Genomic DNA, 18,007 nt, shown 5'->3' with positions numbered 1-18,007 from the left:
CACAAAAAAATATTTACTGAATGAAAGAATACACTTTCTGGATTATGCACCCTGATGTGAATCTTTTCCTTCTGATGGCTCAGCCAGGTCACTGTTGGACCAAGCTGGTTCAAGTTTCAAGTGAAGCAAGAATATTGGGGGAGGGCGGGGGGTGGGGGCGGGGAGGAGGTGTGTGCATGTGCACGTGTGTGTGTGTGTGTGTGTGTGTGTGTGTGTGTGTGTATGCATGAAAGGGCCTTGGAGGGAGGAGAGAAATGGGTACTGAGTGCTGTGTGTGTGTGTGTGCCTAACTGACTAAAAAATATTCCAGTGTCAAAGTAAACATTTTGGAATTATTTATAATGATGAAATTGAAATTCCCAGCAGTAAGACAATATTTTGTAGCTATGATATATGTATAGTAATTATAAAGAAACATGGAAAATAAAAGCACTCTTTATGAAAAAGACTAACATGAAATATAACAAAGTGATCACGGTGGCAATGTTGAGATGATAGAGTTAGGCTTCATCCTCCAGGCCTCTCCCCATATTTTCATCTGTCTAAAATGTTCTATAACTAAAAGCATGTATTAAAAAAGGTATAATTTTTTTTAAATAAGAGAAAAAGTCAATAGTTGACAGTTATATGCTGAGATAAAATTAACCTTTGGCAAAGTTGTTAATTATAATGATTAGATGACCATTATCCTGATTTCCTCAGCCAACTACTTTTATTCTGTTTTGTCTTTTCTTCTGCCCCAATCTTCTCTAATTATCTCAGTCTGGACTTTTTTTTTTTTTAAACTTTCCTAGAATACCTTGAATAAAACCTACCTGTCGTCTTACCTCTTACTGGGGCCATCAATTATTCCTGAATATTGACGTGGTAGATGTTAACTAATTCATATGCAACCTCCCTTGGTGAACATACATCTAGAGATAATGACACAAAGGAATACTTCAGTATACTGAACCTCCACAGATCTCTTCATTCATTCATTCAGCTCTGTCCTAGTCAATGATTTTGATGATGATCCGGAACACACATTTATCGTATTTGTGGATAATCCGAAGCAGGAGATATATAGTAAATGCACTGAATGGCAGAATTGGAGATCAGAAAGATTTCCAAAGGCCGGAAAGATGGATTAAATCAAATAAGAGTTTTGATAAGAGTGTGTATAAGGGTCTGCAATTTGAGATGTCAAAAGCTGCGGCTGTACAAGCACAGCCAGGTCACAGCTCCTGTGAAAGAGCCGCAGGGGTTTCAACCAAGAGTGAGCTCTGTAAGAGTCCAGGGTGTGAAGTAGCCAACAGAAAAGGCTCCTTTGATCTTCCCGTTGCAGTAGTTGCGTTAACAGAAGTATAGTATCTATGTCATGGCCCCTGGGGAGTAGAGGAGGTGCAGGGCTAACTAGGAGCTAGAGCTGGGACATGCAGCCTCAAAAAGAAGCTGAAACCTTGAATAAATCAAAATGAGATAAGCAGCAGCAGTGCCAACCTATGTGAAGAACAGGTACTCAGGAACAGAGTGAAGCATGTGGAGCAGAAAGGAGAGCAGCGAGGACATTCACCGCCAGAAGCCCCTAAGGAACTCCATCAGAACCTATCAGCATGTGACAAATCAAACCATAAGTGTGCCTGCCTGGTGAACTCAGCAGAGCCCGCTACATGAGCTTTGTGAGTACCTGCCTCTTAGACCAAGGAGCCTGCACTGTCAAGTGGATATGTATTGGGAGATGTTTTTTTCATACAACATAGAAGGGTTTTATAAGATCTACTTGTTCATCGTAGCCAGCCATACATATTTATGCTATGCAGTGTGTAGCCAAGGAGTCTATTTTTTCTTTGCTCTGAGGCTCCCTGACCCATGTGGGGCTGAAATTCCCGATTGAGCCCCAGTAACTGCAAGGTGAGCAGCTCCACACTTGGTGCCCCATGGGAAGATGAGGCCCTGGGTTCCCTTCTGTCTCTAACACTGATGTTCCCACACTATTATCCTGTCGAATATTAAAGCTGTTGGTTTTACTAACAGTGTGCCTCTGAATAGGGACTAGAAAGAATCCTCAAGAGAGTGTTTGCAGCTGATAACAGGAGAGAGTGTCTGGTTTTGCGGGAGATGAAATGTGCTTTTGTATGTGAGCAGGAAGCAACAGATAGTCTACTTCAATAGCTTTTTATACCCACCAGGCATGTTGAAATTGATCTTTTCCATCACTATTATCTATAAAACCTCTTTCGTTAGTGATTTAGTTAGAAGAATGCTGTAGCCCATTCTCATTCAAAGGGATTATCTCTTTTCGGAGGGAGGGTTGAGAGCCATACCTTTAAGCCCCTAGCATTTTAGCTTAGATATTCATGTATCTAATGCTAAAATTTATCTAAGCTAAAATGAAATCACGAACAAAACCTTGTGACAACTTGCAGCATCTTGAGTTCTTTGTGAGGAGGCTAGTGCAGCTAACAAAAGAAGCAGAAAAGACACTGCTGACTACAATTAAAAGCCTGCAACTTCTTAAAAGAATAGTTGGGGAATTTGTGGAGGACCACTCGATACAGAATGATTTTGGTGTAAATTAAGTTCGATTTGACCACGATTCTTTTAACCTTAACTAACTGAGTAATCTATTAGCATTGTGGACTGGCGTCTTAGACTATGAAGATTGTTTCAGCCGTCCAATAATACCTGTTCTGGCTTCACAAATAAACTCCGAATCAATTAATTTCTTGCAGCAGGTAAGTGGAATGCTGTCTGTATGTTTTAAAAAATCAAATAGCATTTGAAAAGTTGCGTTAAACTTTTGTAGGTTTTACTATGGACCACTTTCTCCCAGAACCAGCTAAGTGTCTCTCCTGAGAAGCCCTCCTGAGTTGTCCGGACTGACCACCTCTTCTCTGGGCCAACGGGGTCTCAAGCCCCCTCCAGCACTGTGATCCTTGCACTGTGTCGTCATGGCCTCTTTACTCCCGTCAAGTTCCTCCCCAGTTTCTGAGCCCCTTAGAAGGCGGAGATCTCGTCCCATCACAGTGTTTTTGGCTCTAACACGTCTGTCTGTCTCCTGTGAGGCGCTACAGACGCGCAACGCTGAGAGCTGCTCCTTGGGAGAAACCGTGGGAGTGACAGGTAGTCTGAAGTGAGGCAAAGGGACACCGTGGCTCTCGGGTGTATCCCAGACTGTGACGGGCTGCCGGACCAGTTTCGAGAAGGATCTGCTGTCAGCCTCCAGCCCTGCGATCCCTATGTGCTAACTGTTCACGGAATGATCCTGTGGTTTTGGAGGAATCAGGCTCGAGGGAGGCAGAGAAAAGGAGCCAGGCGGAATGGTAAGGAGCACTGGAAAAATAGAAAGGGCTGACGAAGCTGACGGGCGAGCAAGGGCTGCGCGGTCTTCCTTTCTTCCGAACCACAAGGGACTGTGGCTCAGGCGCCCCGGCGCCAGGTGCGCGGACGCGCGCTTCCAGCGTGGGGCGGCCGGTGGCGGGGACCTGTCCTTGCTCTGCCACCCAAAGGTGTGGCAACTTCGGGTTGCCCAACTTTCCTAGGCGGGGAAGTAGTCCTTCAGGAAGTCTCTCGCCCCGTTTAGGAACCATCACAGTTCCTTTTATCTTGCCCATCTGGCAGGTTCCAATAGAACTATTTTTCAAGCCAGCGATATTTACAGAGACAAGACGAGGCTGCTCCGTGGAGCCTAGGACGATTTCAGCTGTTAAGGTAATGAAGACAATTGAAGAACAAAGCGGAATTAGTGTCATCGCAAATGATCCAGCGCCTCAAGTTAATTTCACCGGGTTTTGTTTGAAGAGCCGCAGAAGTACTCCTCTTGCGTAGCAAGCTGCCACCAGAAAGATTTTTTTCGAGCATTTAGGAAATAGAGTTCAAGTGCTCGGTCCTTACAAGCTGCAGGAGCAATTTCATACTTCAGGTTTTAAAAAGGTATCGTGATGTTATTGCCTGTTTTGCTTCTAGGAAGCGAAGAGTTTAGGAAATGACTTGGGCGGGTGCATCTATGCTGCCGAAAAAGACTCATACGCACTCCCCAGGGACCTGAGCGGGTTCACTGTCTTCCCGAAGGTGCCAAGCAAGCGTCCGGTCCCCTCGGGCACTCCCGGTCCAGTCCACTGTGCCGAGGGTCTCCGGCGCCATCCTAGACGTCTGGGGACAGTCAGGGGGGTCGGGGGCGGCTGGACAGCGCGGGAAGAGCAAGGAAGGGGAGGGAGCCTGACTGCGCCTCACTCCTCCGTGCCAAGGACACCGTCGCGGAGGCGCGGCTAGCATCCCGTGGATCGGACTTTCCGCCCCGGGCAGTGGAGCTCCAGCCTCGTCCCCTTCCCAGCTTCGGGCGGCCCCCAGGGCTGAGTAAACCGGGCGGAGGGAGCCTGCAAGGATTTCCTGCGCGCTAAGGGAAGGAGGAGGGGACCGGGGCAGGAGAGCCGGGAGCAAGGACCCTGAACCTGCCGGGGCCGCGCTCCAGGGCCGCGTCGCCAGCGTCTCCCGACGCGCGCTCTGCCCCCAGCCACCCGCCCTCGGCGGCCCCCGCCCCTCTCCGGAGCTGTAGGGAATCTGGTCCCGGAGGAAGAGGGTAGGTGGGGAGGCGGATGAGGGGTGGGGGACCCCTTGACGTCACTGGAAGGAGGTGCCAGGGTAGGAAGTGGGCCGGGGAAAGGTTATAAATCGCCCCCGCCCTCGGCTCCTCTTAATCGAGGTCCGCTGGAGGCTCGGAGCGCGCCGGGCAGACTGTCCTCGCGGCTCCTCCCCGGCGGCGGCGGCGGCGGCGGCTCGGAGCGGGCTCCGGGACTGGGGCACGGCAGCCAGAGGACGCCAGGCTGTGAGGATTACCCGGGGAAGTGGTTGTCTCCCTGGCTGGAGCCGCGGAGAGGGGCGCTCGGGGCGTAAGGCCGGAGCGTGGAGCCGGTGGCGGAACGCGAGAAGACAGGCTCGGGCGGCTGGGTCGTTGGCCCGCGAGGAGCGCGGGCACCGGGTGAGCAGGCCGCGTCGTGCTCACCATGATCAGCTGCTGGGACGCCGGGGTCCTGCTGTGCGCGCTGCTCGGCGGTCTGCTTCTAACAGGTGAGGCGCTGCCGGGGCCCGGGGCTGGGATGGGGCGACCGAGGGGCACAATCTGTGGGGCTGGGACCGGGTGCAAGCGGGGAGGTGAGGCTGCAGCCGCGAGAAGCAAGCCTCGGCGGGAACCTGGGACACTAGTTGCAGTGGGCACGCCTGGGACGATGGCGCCCCTTCTCCACTGGGCAGTGTGGGCGCCTCGGAGAGAGCTGGCGGGGGCCCGCGGGCGTCGCTGCCCTGAACGGCTGCTGGAGCAGCGCTCGGGTCCCCGCTGGGGCTGCCCCTTTGCGGCTGAAGTCGCTGATCCTCTGCCTGGCTCCCGGGTCCGGTTTCCCAGCCGAGGCTCCGGGCTCGGGGAGCGCCGCGCACCTGGACCTGCCTGACATCCAGAGCCTGCTCCCAGGCGGCGTGGCGCGGGTTCGTGGGGCCCTCCGGAGCCGGGCTCAGCGGCTCCTAGACCGCCGGCGAGGCTGCCTGGGGGCTGGGCTGAGGCCCGGGCGTTGGTGATGTTGGGCACTGGCCACGACGTCGCGCCTCGAGGGGGAAAGAGGAGAGCCACCTTGGAGGGGGTCGCGTGCCTGCTAGGAGCAGACAGATCCCAGGAGGTGGCAAACGCTGGTATCCTTCGACGCACTTCGGGGCCCCCGAGCCCGACTGTCCCCAGGAACATTCCACGAGCGTCCACGCCTCCCGGTCGCTCGTCGACTGCGGGGCCCGAGCGCGCTCCGCGCAGCCTCCCGGGTGGGGCCTCTGCCGCCGGTCCAGCCCGGGTCGCCGACCTTAGTGAACCTGAGCGACGAGGGCAGCCGAGGGCCCAAATACTGTTAAGTTTCGGAATCACAAGCCTAGCCTTTAAATTCTAAGAGAAGAACGGGCGGACGACTTAGATGAAAGATGCAGCTTGAGGAATCGGTGAGGTCCGCCCCTTTGCCGGGCATAAGAGAAACAGGCTGCGGGAACCCTCTGCAGCCAGGAGGTTACACCCACCCTGAGGGTGAAGGCCGCCGGATCCAGGCGTCAAAGCCCAAGGGGATTTAGGAGGTCGTCCTCGCCGTCTCTGCCCAGCGGGGCTGAGTGGCCAAGGCCTCTGGTTCAGGCCCCCTGGGCACAGAGAGTCAGATTTCCGAGCGCCTTTATTTCAAGCACTGTGGAGAAAGGGTAAAATATGAAATAAAACTCAGTAACGTAAGTTATCGCACTGATTCCCGGGAAGGAAAGTCAGTAGGGTTGAGTCTATTAGAGGGGGAAAAAAAAGCTTGTTAAACCCAAAAAGCAGTAACAGTGAAATATTCTTTCTCAGTGTCAATTTTTGAATAACTAGTAATAGTTCCAATTAGATTGGTAAAACTGTTAGACGACGAGGCAAGGCAAAATTGTAATGTCCGAGAACTCGATATATGTTGGGAAAGTTGCTAAAATATGTTAAACGGAGTATTGTATTTTCTATTTCAAAAATACATATTTTTTTGTTTTGAAATGTCGCTTATATTGAAATATGATTGCTTAGACCATTTAAATAACTTGCTGAAGTCCATCCATTATGTAAAGGTAAATCAAAGTAAAATTACTGTGACTCCAAAAAATGGAGGGAAAGTTTGTTTGATTGGATTTTCTTCTTCACGCATATGTCTTCATCTTTGTTTCGCAAACAGGGTTGACTAGTTTAGGATAATTCTGTTTGTGATTAGGAGCTCCGCGAAGTCTTCAGACACGTGAGTGAGAGCCGCTTGTGATTGCTCTTAGATTTCATTTTACTTAAATGAGGCAGAAATCTTGGAGCTCTTTTGTGACTTTTAAAAACTTACATATGCGTTATAGAAAGAAAGCAAGACACAACACTGGCAGGGTGAGAAGCCTTTTACCTCCGGCTTTAGGGGATGTTCTGTCAGCGGTTGGGTTTTGTAATTGCCTTTGCAAGCCACAGGCTTCTCCAGCCGATTAGCAGACGTCTCACAGTAAAACAATCAGCCACCGACCTTCTAAACTGCCTCAGGGCTTTCAAACTGAACCGAGCAGCTGCATCTCTGGGGAGTGGTGTCCAGACAGAGGATGAGTTTCTGTCGCGTGGATTTGTCAGGAGTCCACTCCTCGTGGGCGCTCATCATGGGCAGGGTGTGCTCACCTTCAGGTGCTATATATAGCCTTTGAATATTTATCAGTTATTAATATTGTGTCTGTGTGTGCGCACTGAAGTATAAATAACCAGAGGTTCAGTAAAACAAAAAGATAATGCATTTCTCCCTAAAGAGTATATTTACCTTCTTCCAAATATCCTGGGGAAATAAAAAGATGCCAGTAATTCAGATCCTTTCAAGTGCAGTCTCTTCCTCTAGAAAGGATACCAGTCCTCTTTTCTCCAGCTCAAAGTCCCATTTTCTTACTTTTAAGGCACCATGCCCTTGATTAAAGCCACAGAAACTTCTTTTCTGCCCCCATTTTTCTTGTGTTTTTGAGCAGCCGACATTTACAATTTGCTATAACTGGAAATACTTCACTTATGAATTCTGTGAAGGAAGTCTACACTCATAAAATAAAGTTAAATCAAGATGTACATGAAAATAATACCCATTTCCAAATTGGATGTAAGAAATCTTTCATAATAAAGCTAATTTTACATAATAATTTTTGATTTTGTTGTTTTCTCCAAGGTTTACGAAGTCATACTTTTTGGGGTTTGTTTTTCCAAATTGCATATTTGAAATGTTGGTTCTTTAACACTTTTGGCAGCCCATGTAGTTTTCCAACTGATGGATCGTGTCGCAGATGAACTGTATGTAGCTACCTACTCGAGTTCCTCAATATTTTCACCTTGTTTATTTAGTATTATTTTAAGTTTTTTCCTTCCCTGTTGAAAATTCTATAACAGGCTATCGTTTCTTTTCTCGATATCACTAAGTGGATGTTTTGTTTTCATATGTAAAATTCAGAAGTTAAGAGATGTTTATTTCTAAGGCCCTTTCCAACTCTAAAATTCAATGAATGATTCCCAGAAGTAAACTGAGTACAGTGTCTGTCTCTTTTCTCTCCCTCCCCTATCTACATTTGCATATAGAATGGATGATAAACCATGTGATGCTGGAGCTGAGGCCGTAAGGATGAACTGAGTTTCTCTGCTATCAGTGATCACACTGTATTTTCTTCTTCACTGGTAGACTGCACCTGACAAACCAACTAACTTGGTCTTTAGTGGGTTGCAGGAGCTAGGCTGTTAGAAGATGCCCAAAGGGCCGGCCCTGTGGCCGAGTGGTTAAGTTCCCACGCCCCGCTTGGGTTTTGCTGGTTCAGATCCTGGGCGCAGACGTGGCGCCACTCGTCAGGCCATGTTGAGGCGGTGTCCCACATGCCACAACTAGAAGGACTCACAACTAGGATATACAACTATGTACCAGGGCACTTTGGGGGGAAGAAGAAGAAGAAAAGAAGATCAGCAACAGACGGTAGCTCAGGTGCCAATCTTTAAGAAAAAAAAAGATGCCCAAGCCAGTAGTCATCATTATCCAGGGCTGTTGTTGTTGTTGTTTTTTGAAGAAGATTAGCCCTGAGCTAACATCAGCTGCCAATCCTCCTCTTTTTGCTGAGGAAGACTGGCCCTGAGCTAACATCCGTGCCCATCTTCCTCTACTTTACATGTGGTACGCCTGCCACAGCATGGCTTGACAAGCAGTGCGTAGGTCCGCACCCGGGATCCAAAATCGGCAAACCCCGGGCCGCCAAAGCAGAGCGTCCGAACTTAACGGATGCACCACCAGGGTGGCCTCGCAGGGCTTTTTTTAACTAGCAGAATACGTAACTCTATGAAGTAGACTCTACTTCATAACTCTCATTCTATTAACTCTGTTAAGGAAATCAGTCATTCTAAACCCAATTGCGTTTCTTGATTTATTAATGCTCAGTTATTTGATCAAAAAATAACTTCATTCTAAAAGAGTTTCAGATTTCAACAAGGATACTAAACCTCTTATTTAAAACGGAACCTATTTTATGTCTTTTTAGAACAAACCAAATAATCACTTTGTTCTCCTTACCAAAAACCATTGAGACATTCTAAATCTGCTTTGAATGTATACAATATAGAAGTTGAAAATGGTATTTTGCATAAAATGGTTTTATATTGACAAAAAAATGCAATGTCCTTGAGGAAGGTTATCCAACCCATTGCAAAGTTTTGGCTGATGTTTACTCTGGTTTGGGAAGTTCTACAAAGCAAGAACTAATAACAGAGTCAGTAGCTTCTGTAGTGTTTTAGATAGATGTGAGTGGGCATAAGAATGGAGAGAAAGTGGGAGAGAAGCTCTGTCAGCACAAGGGTGTTAAATGCAAAGCTTGCTGGTGTTAGTCAGGTTCTTGGTTCAGTTGCACGGTCAAGAGTTTGTTGGATATCAAGTAAATATAATTTTTTCAGAATATTTGTTATTGGGGATGGGGGAGGAAGGACATTTGAAATAATAACAGACCTTGCTTTTTTTAAGTAAAAATATATTATTAGGAATGGCTAAAAGCATTAAGAGCACCTGTTGCATTTGGTTTAAACAATTTAATTGAACAGTCTATTCTCTTCCATTGGCCTTAGTATACTGGTGGGGCTCATAAGAAATGACAAGATTTGCCAGATGCTTTCCAGGATCATTGTTGATTCCTCACACACTTGGGTGCCTTGGAAATTGCATGCTGCTGATTAAATTACTGGATTCTATACCAGATTGAGGGAGGGGAAGGAAATGGGAGGAATGGGGTAATTGAGGGAGAGCTTGAAAGGAACGTCTCTGGCTTAGCATCTGGGCCTGCAGGGGGGTTTCATTAAGGAAGTGGTTCCATTGAGTCTGCTGAAGATAGCGGACTAGGTTTCCTGCATTGCTGCTGGGGCGGACGTGGGGGGATGTCAAGAATTCCTGGGGATTTCCCATCAGTCTTGGTGAAGCTGGATGCCTCAGAGTCATTGCTGGTTATTGCTCCTCCCCTTGATTTTGAGCTCCTTGAGAGATTTGATCTTGTCTCACAGACACATACATTGTGAGTGCTAGATGGAACCTCATAGATCCATTCTGCTCATTTCAGAGATGAGAAAATCTGCCCAGAGCAGTTTAGTGATTTTTTCTAAGGTCAACAGCTGGCTAGTGGCAGACCCAGGAACAGAACCTGATGTTCATACTACAGATAACATTTCTTCTTCATTTTTATATTTCCTCTACCACAGAGTAGAGATGTTTAAATATTTGTTGAATGACATTATTATAGTGCTAACATTTCTTTTTAAACTTTGGCATCTTTTTTTAATATGAAATTTTCTTCCATTTTCTTGAAGCCCATAAGGGGTTTAAATTAAGAATATAAAAATTATGGCTGCTCAGTATTGCCCTGAGAGATTCGGTGAAAAGATTCATTTTTCCTGTGAGCAGTCAGAATCCTTCTTTGGAACTACCGTGGCTTACATAGCTGTGGCTTACGTACCAGCTTCATCTTTCACCATTTCCCTCCAAACACCCTGTGTCCCAACCGCACAAACTACCCCGGTCAAAGAAATTACTCACCACTCTCTCGTACTTCATCATTCCATGTTCATGCTGTTTGTCTGCCTGCAAGATCCTTTTCCTCCCTCAGCATCTCTGCCTCACTGCCTTTAAAATCCAGCTCAGAAACCACCATCTCCACGAGCTCTCCTGATAGCCCCAGACAGAATTAGCAGTTTCTTCCACTCCTGTGCGTACCCTCCTATATATAGCCCCTCTGTGTGCCCCTCCTTCAGTTCCTCATCTTGCATTGTTAGTATTCTGTTTACGAGTCTGTGCCCTCGCTCTCTGAGGAGGAGAGACCATGGCTTAGCTGTCCTGAGGTCCTGGCACCAGCTGTAGTACCTGGCATGGAGGCACTCAGTAAGTGTTAGAACAAATGAATGATGCTGCCACACTATCATTTCAAGGAAGAAAGCCCTCAGGGCCAGACATGAATTTATTCCAGTGTATTAATGTACTGCTACCTGTCCATTTGGCCTCGGTTACAGAGTCTTCCTTAGAGGGACGATAGGTCATGTTTGTCCTCCACAGTGAGTGACTAAGAGGCAGGAAATCCACTGTGATCCTCAGCTCTCTGAGACACCCATCTCCTCTCATCTCCTCCTGTTTTGTCCTGATGCTTCACTGGGGCCTCTCAGGCAGCAAAGCCAGGCTTCGGTCTGTGCAGAAGTCCTGTCTTGGCCTCTTTTGGTGAGGTGGCAAGTACTTCAGTTTTACTCTGCAGTGTCTTATATAGTTTTTAGAGACAACAGCGCTCTCGGATTTCATGGTTTGACTTACTTGTCCTTTCATAGACTCAACCTGAGTCCTTGGGTTATGGCACCTCATGCAAACCTGAATGACAGAGACCTGGCCACACTCAGAATCAAGGCTTTGTTTCTTTTTTTTTTTTAAGGATTGGCACCTGGGCTAACAACTGTTGCCAATCTTTTTTTTTTTTTCTGCTTTGTCTCCCCAAACCCCTCCCGTACACAGTTGTATATCTTAGTCGCCGGTCCTTCTAGTTGTGGGATGTGGAACGCCGCCTCAACGTGGCCTGACAAGCAGTGCCATGTCCGCGCCCAGGATCCAAACCCTGGCCCGCCGCATCGGAGTGCACCAACTTAACCACTTGGCCACGGAGCCGGCCCCAAGGCTTTGTTTCAATAGGAGCCTTTGTATGCCAGGCTAGTCTGCCTGATAGCCTCTTTTGTAGGATGGGTTCTTCTCAACGCTTCATGCAAATATGTTCCCGACAGGACCACCCTACTAGGCAGGAGACGTGTTCTGAAAAATCTGAATCCCACGGTTTGGGCTTAAGTTGGTGCCTCCCTTCCCCTCCTCCCACCCCCACCCCCACACTTTGCACATGCCCAGAACATAGTCAAAACCTGCTTTTCAAAGTGTGGCCCATGGTCCAGCATCCCCTGGAAACCTAATGAATCAGACCCTATGTTTTAATAAAGTCCCCACATATTTTGTTAATTAAAAATTAAGAAACACTGATTTTAGTAAAGGATTCTTAGCTCTGGCGACAGGGTCTAAATCCTCTTCACCAACATCCTGTGATGACCTTTGACCTGTGTGACTAAGGGACTAGACCTGGGCCAGCCAGGAGCCTCTTCTGGCTCCCACATTGTTCTCATGCCCTGTCTTCTGCAGGGACACCTGTGTCCTACTTCCAGGATCTTTTCACAAAATCTTAGACTTTGTAAATGGAGGTTGTGGTCTTGAAGAACACCATGGTTAACCAAATCAGAGGTGGGAAGATCAAGGTATTAGAAAACAGGGAGTTGGTAAAAAGTGGTTAAAGTGCCATTAAATAGATATGCATTAACCGTAAATAAAGTTTTATAAGGCATTTGCTTCCAAAACAAAATTACTTGGTGGTAAAGACCAGCGGAGGTAAGCGCCCTCTCCAGAAGGAACCTTTGTTCTCAAGGAGGCATCACCGTCTCCTTGTGTTGTGCTACGGCTGATAAATTCTTTGTGCTTCTTACTGGCTTGAAATTTAATGTTTTGCACTAACATTCTTCCTTGTCTCATTATTGCAAATGTTGGCAAAGGCTTTTGTCTTTTCACAGATTATCACAGTGCTGACGGGCACTTTTTCTCAGCCTGTTCTTCTCTCCTTCTATTTAAGGGGTGGAGTGTGAATGGATTTCCTTTCACAGACCCACCCATGTGGTCCACACAAGCAAAGCTGTAACAATGATCAGATCCTTTTGTTAAAAGAGGCCTGAAGTGAACCTTGTATAAATGAAAGCCCTGGCTTTTATTATATACAAATATGAAACCGCTTAAACTCAAGGCCACCTTTAGCAAAACCCTGATTAGTAATTAGTCTGCCAACTGAGTTCTGTGAAATTCTTTACTTCTCTCTAGGGCCATGGTCCCTAGCCTTGGCTCTACATTAGAATCACCTGGGGAGCTTTTAAAACTCCTCTTGCCCTGGCTGCTGCCCTGACCAATTTAGTCACACTCTTTTGAGTGGGACTCAGGCATGAGTAATTCTAAAGCTCCTGGGTGATTCCAATGTGTAGCCAAGGTTAAGAACGTCATAGTTTATCCCACATCCAAATCACCTGACGACCTTGCTATGCTACCGAGTCTGGGCCCCACCCCAGAGGTTCTGATTCCCTGGGTCTGGCATGGGGCCAAGAATTTGCATTTCTAATGAGCTCCCAGGTGATGCTGATGCACCTGATCCAGAGACCACAGTTAGAGAGCCTCTGCCTTGGGGCTGGTTTGAGAGGCCTGGCCACCTGGGAGGCCCCTGCCCAGATTCCAGTCTGTAAAAGGCACTAAATCCTCACTAGACATATAACAAGGTAGAGGAAACTGTATTTATGAGAATTCCTGCCAGGAAGAGGACTTGGTCCTAGAGTGCGGCAGAACAAATACTAGGATAAAGTGCTTGGGGTGTGTGACCTCAATAGATGTGGCAAAATTACCTTCTGAGGAAAGTAAGTCTGTTTTGCCGTGTGAGGTATGTGAGTTAGGAACCAGAACTGAATTGCTGGTCAAGACAATAGAGCTAAGAGCAGTCCTCCTTCTCTGCCTTACACCACAGAGTGCTCTGCCTTTCCTCTATATAAACATTGGCAAATGTCTACAGAATCCTTTTGAAAGGTCCCCAACTATTGACTTGTCCTGGGCACCCACATGCCCTGGTCCCTGCTCCCCTCCAATGTGCCCCGCACAATGCTCTCTGAAGCCTCACCATGATTTGCCCCTAACTGAGCCTCTGCATCTGCATTTCCTTTGCTGAGATCAGCATCCCCAACCTGGGTGGCCAAATTCTACCTGTTGGAGCAGTATGGTTCTGCTGACTTTTGTGATATGCCAGGGGTCTGTCCTCCTTGGTGGGAAAAGTTGCTGCTTGCTGGAGACAGAGCTGGCCTCTCGTTGTGTAGAACCACGATGTTGGGACCCTTCTTGTGAAACACCAAGAATTCAAGCTTTTTCTCCTTCCCTGAGAGCCTCTAGGGGTACCTATAGGGCACTGAAGGCCTAATATTACGTGAGCTCCACTTGGACGCTTTTATTTTCAGATACAGAAAGAACATATCCTTTGCCCACTACTGAATCACTGCTTGTGCAGGGCTGAGTCAGCATAGCATTTCTATCTGTCATCTATTGCTACATAATAGGCTGCCCCCAAACTCAGTGGCCTCCAACAGTAATTCATTATGTCTCATGAGTCCTGGGTTAGAAATCTGGGCTGGGTCCAGCTAGGTGATTTTTCTTCCGGTCTCACCTGGGTCGCTCATGCAGCTGTAGTCACCTGGCATTTCAACAGAGACCTTGGTGCTGGCTGTCACTGGGCCTCGCCCCACACACTGTCTTTTGCCATTCAGTTGTCTAGCCCTGGTTTCCTTACGTGGAGGCAGGGGTGGTCCAAGAGGGCCACGGTGAAAGCCTCAAGGCCTTCTGAAGCCTGGGCTTTGGAACTCCTACAAAACCACTTCTGCCACATTCGATTGGTCAAAGCGGATCTTAATGCAGAGTCGAGGCATGGGGAAACAGGCTCCTCTCCTGATAAGAGGAGCTGCACAAAATCGTGGCCATGTTTTTCAATCTGCCACGCCATATTTAGCACTTAGCCTTTTCTTTTCAGTCAAGATGTTAGGCTGGAGTTTGGCCAAGAAAATAGTAGTGACTAATGCCTTCGCCCTTCTAAACAGTACCTGGGAATGAGCAAGTGGTCCAATGGGAGAGCTTTCTATTTGTAAATCTTTTGATTAGGGCACTCAGGCCATGACTAATGCGGGATGCCATGTCGGGGGTGGGGGTAGGGGGCTAGCCTCCTCCGAATGCTACGACAGCAGCAAGGGAGGACCGCTCACCCGCACATTCCAAATGCAGGCTGCCCTGCAGGTCTTGGGGCTTGTATCATAGGCTCTCTGAGCACCTTCTTCTGGAGGAAGAAGGAGGAAGGGAGGGAGAAAGGAGGAAACTGACCCCTGTGGATTGTTGGGCACTTTGATTTACATATATCATTTTACTCAGTCGCAGGAGGTAGGTAGAGTACTCTTAAACATGAGGGAACTGAGGCTTAGGTAAATTAAATACTTTTCCCGAGATCACAGAAATAGTAAGTAAAGCTGGAATTATTTCAATGTGATTGTCAGACTCCAAACCTCGCTCCTCTTACCACAACTTACAGCCTAGATGAAAAGGGGAGAAAGAAAAGAGCATCGATGAGAGGGTGTTGGTCTTTCCCTTCTTTCTAAACCATTCTATCCTTGGGGTTTTGCCATTTCCAAAGAATGTGAGAAGCCCCTGCTATTCCAGCTTAAAGTGGCCTTGGCAGATTCCACTGCTGCGTGTGATAGACACCATTAAAGTCTCCATTAAGACAGAATTTTAATCATGTGGGTTTTCTTATCATGGGTATTCAAGGACCTTCCAAAAAGTTCAAGTCAGAAAAAGCCATTAAAAACATGATTTTATATGGGTTTCCAAACTGCTCTCCTATATGTGGCTTTACAGATTACATAGGAGGATGGATGAGGCCAGTGCTTTTGATTCTGGAAAAGCTCTCATCAGGCAGGTCCTCTGAAAAAGCCAGGAATACCCTCTGCCAAGATTGTTTCCAGGAATCAAATATCTACTTCTCTGTGCACCTTTTAGATCCCAGAAACCTCAAAGACTTGGAGCTTTTTCTTAACGGAACTGGAGTACAGGGAAGGATGTGGATATATGTTTCAGCCGGAAGGCAGATGCTATGTGAATTGAGGGAGGGGGAGCACTGAATATGTCCCCAGGGGACGTGGAGGATGTTCGTTCTGAGCGCCTCCTAAGCACAGGTGCTGTGTATGTCAGCTCAGGCGAACCTCTTCATAACCATCCAACATGCACGCTCAACTGTTTTACCAACTGATACCCTGAGGCTCAGGGAAACTTGGTGATTTGCTGAGGGTCGTAAACTTACAGAGTATCCAGGCCAGGATTCAAACCGAGGTCTTTCTGACTTTGAAATCAGTGCTGTTTGTACTAACATTTACCCAACATATCTTGAATGATAAACTCTAGGAATTAAGAAAAACCAAAAAGTTTCGTTTTCAGGGTTTAGAATAAAAAGCTATTATATCTGTGCAGAAAAAGACAACCGTCCAAGAACATTTTCCTAGAGGGAGTTCCTTTTCAGTCTGGGATGGCCACAGCTATAGGCTTTGGTTTCCCTTTTTCTAAAGCAACTTTCCAAACTACCATATAGCAGTGTTAACTACACTGTCATGTACGTTATATCCCCAGATGATTTCCCTTTTTGATTGGAGGTCCTTGTACCACGATCACAAATGGAAGCGTTTCTTTAAGCCCTGTTGCTCCTTCTGTCTCTTCCTCCTCCTTAGATCATTCCTTTCAGATATTCAAACCTACCAGAAGTCAGGAAAGAGAAAAAAGCAGTTGACTTTTTCTTCCTTCATCCATTACTTGGAGAGGGGCAATTTTCAACACCAGCATATGACCATGTTGATCCGAATCGGAGAAAAATCCTATCCTCCTACCTATTGAGGAGTTTTACCTTTGTTCCAAGGAAATAGTGGAAAGTGTGGTCAAATGGAAATATGCTTTGAAGACAGTTACAAGGAGTGGTGATATATATTCTGCTTGAGTTTTATGATTGTTTTCTTTTTCTAAATTGGCATTAGAGAAACCAAAAAAATACATGTAAACAGATGGAAAGGCAGGATATATTAGAGGGGATTGCAAACAAAAATTCTAAAAAGCAATATAAACTCTTGTTACATCATTTTATTTATGATTAAAGGGATTGTTTTCTTTAAGGAAAACACTGTTTAACTCTCTTTTCCACTAAACGTCTCCTGATGGATCAGATTTTTGTTCTCTGTTGTTATTTGGAAATTTTTATAGCTTCAGAATCTTCTCCCTAGGGAATTCTGCTAGAAGTAGAGAAAAAAGAAAGGAAAAAAGCATGGGAATTGAGTAATTGTATTGCCCTTGAATGGACTTTGTGTACTATAACTTCTTGAGGGTTAGGAAATATTTGACACACATTGTTGATATGCAGATTAAAAGTGTTCCTGCCACTCACTCCCCATCCCATTTCCTGTCCTCAAAACTGGTAAATGAAAAATACCCTATGCAAAGTATTTGCCACACAAACTTACTTAGAAATTCAGGACACTAACATGAATGCTAATTTTCAGGAATTTCTATTTCACTTTACCTTTTTTAGACTGACTTGAACCTTAGTGATTCTATATCTAAGTATATCTTTTTAGAAATAGTAAAATCCTAAAATGTAGACATAGAGTTGTTTTTTTATTTTAACTGTGCTTTACAGGCCAAGCAGATGGGCATGGGATTGCCTTGCTAGAGTAATTCACTCATCTTTTTGGGAGAATGTTAAGTATAAACGTGGGAGTAGAAATTTCTTTTGAGAAATATGTTTTCTTACAGAGTTTTGGAATGTATATTTCCTGCCATAATTTCATGAGGAAAAACATGGATCATATTGAATTTAATTCTCCCGATGCCAATTTCATAACTGGTCATCATTCTAGGTTTATGTCCAACTTCCACTGTGAGTTCAGGCACGCATAGACTTTTATTTTAGAACATTTTAATATATTCCCTTAAAAAAGTGCTCAAGCAGTTATCATCAGTTAACCCATTATATTAATGCCCGCTCTCTCTCTCTCTCTCTCTTTTTTTTAAAGATGCAGGAAAGCTTGGTCAAATGATAAAGGTGTTTTATCTCAGGAACTTGGGGGTTTTTTTTGTTTTTTTAGGTATGTGTTTTTTTGGTGAGGAAGATTGGCCCTGAGCTAACATGAGTTGCCAATCTTCCTCTTTTTTTTTTCTCCCCAAAGCTCCAGTACATAGCTGTATATCCTAGTTGTAAGTCCTTCCAGCTCCTCTTTGTGGGATGCTGCCACAGCATGGCTTGATGAGGGGGTGCTAGGGTCCATGCCCACGAACCAAACCCACAAACCCTGGGCAGT

General features: G+C 46.3%; 1 protein-coding gene across 1 annotated transcript in view; it reads left to right on the top strand.

Annotated features, from left to right (window-relative positions):
- Positions 1-4,049: 4,049 nt before the first annotated feature.
- Positions 4,050-18,007, top strand: part of FLT1 (fms related receptor tyrosine kinase 1) — a 172,680-nt gene continuing 158,722 nt past the window's right edge. Inside the window, exon 1 of the mRNA XM_008536754.2 lies at positions 4,050-5,049. Within this exon, the coding sequence (XP_008534976.1) occupies positions 4,986-5,049 (64 nt within the window). The 5' untranslated portion in view covers positions 4,050-4,985. The remainder of the gene's footprint in view (positions 5,050-18,007) is intronic.

The sequence above is a fragment of the Equus przewalskii genome, chromosome 16 (assembly GCF_037783145.1).
Source record: "Equus przewalskii isolate Varuska chromosome 16, EquPr2, whole genome shotgun sequence".
Lineage (NCBI taxonomy): Eukaryota > Metazoa > Chordata > Mammalia > Perissodactyla > Equidae > Equus > Equus przewalskii.
Note: the sequence above shows the minus strand (reverse complement) of the source record. Positions and strands in the feature narration are given on the sequence as shown.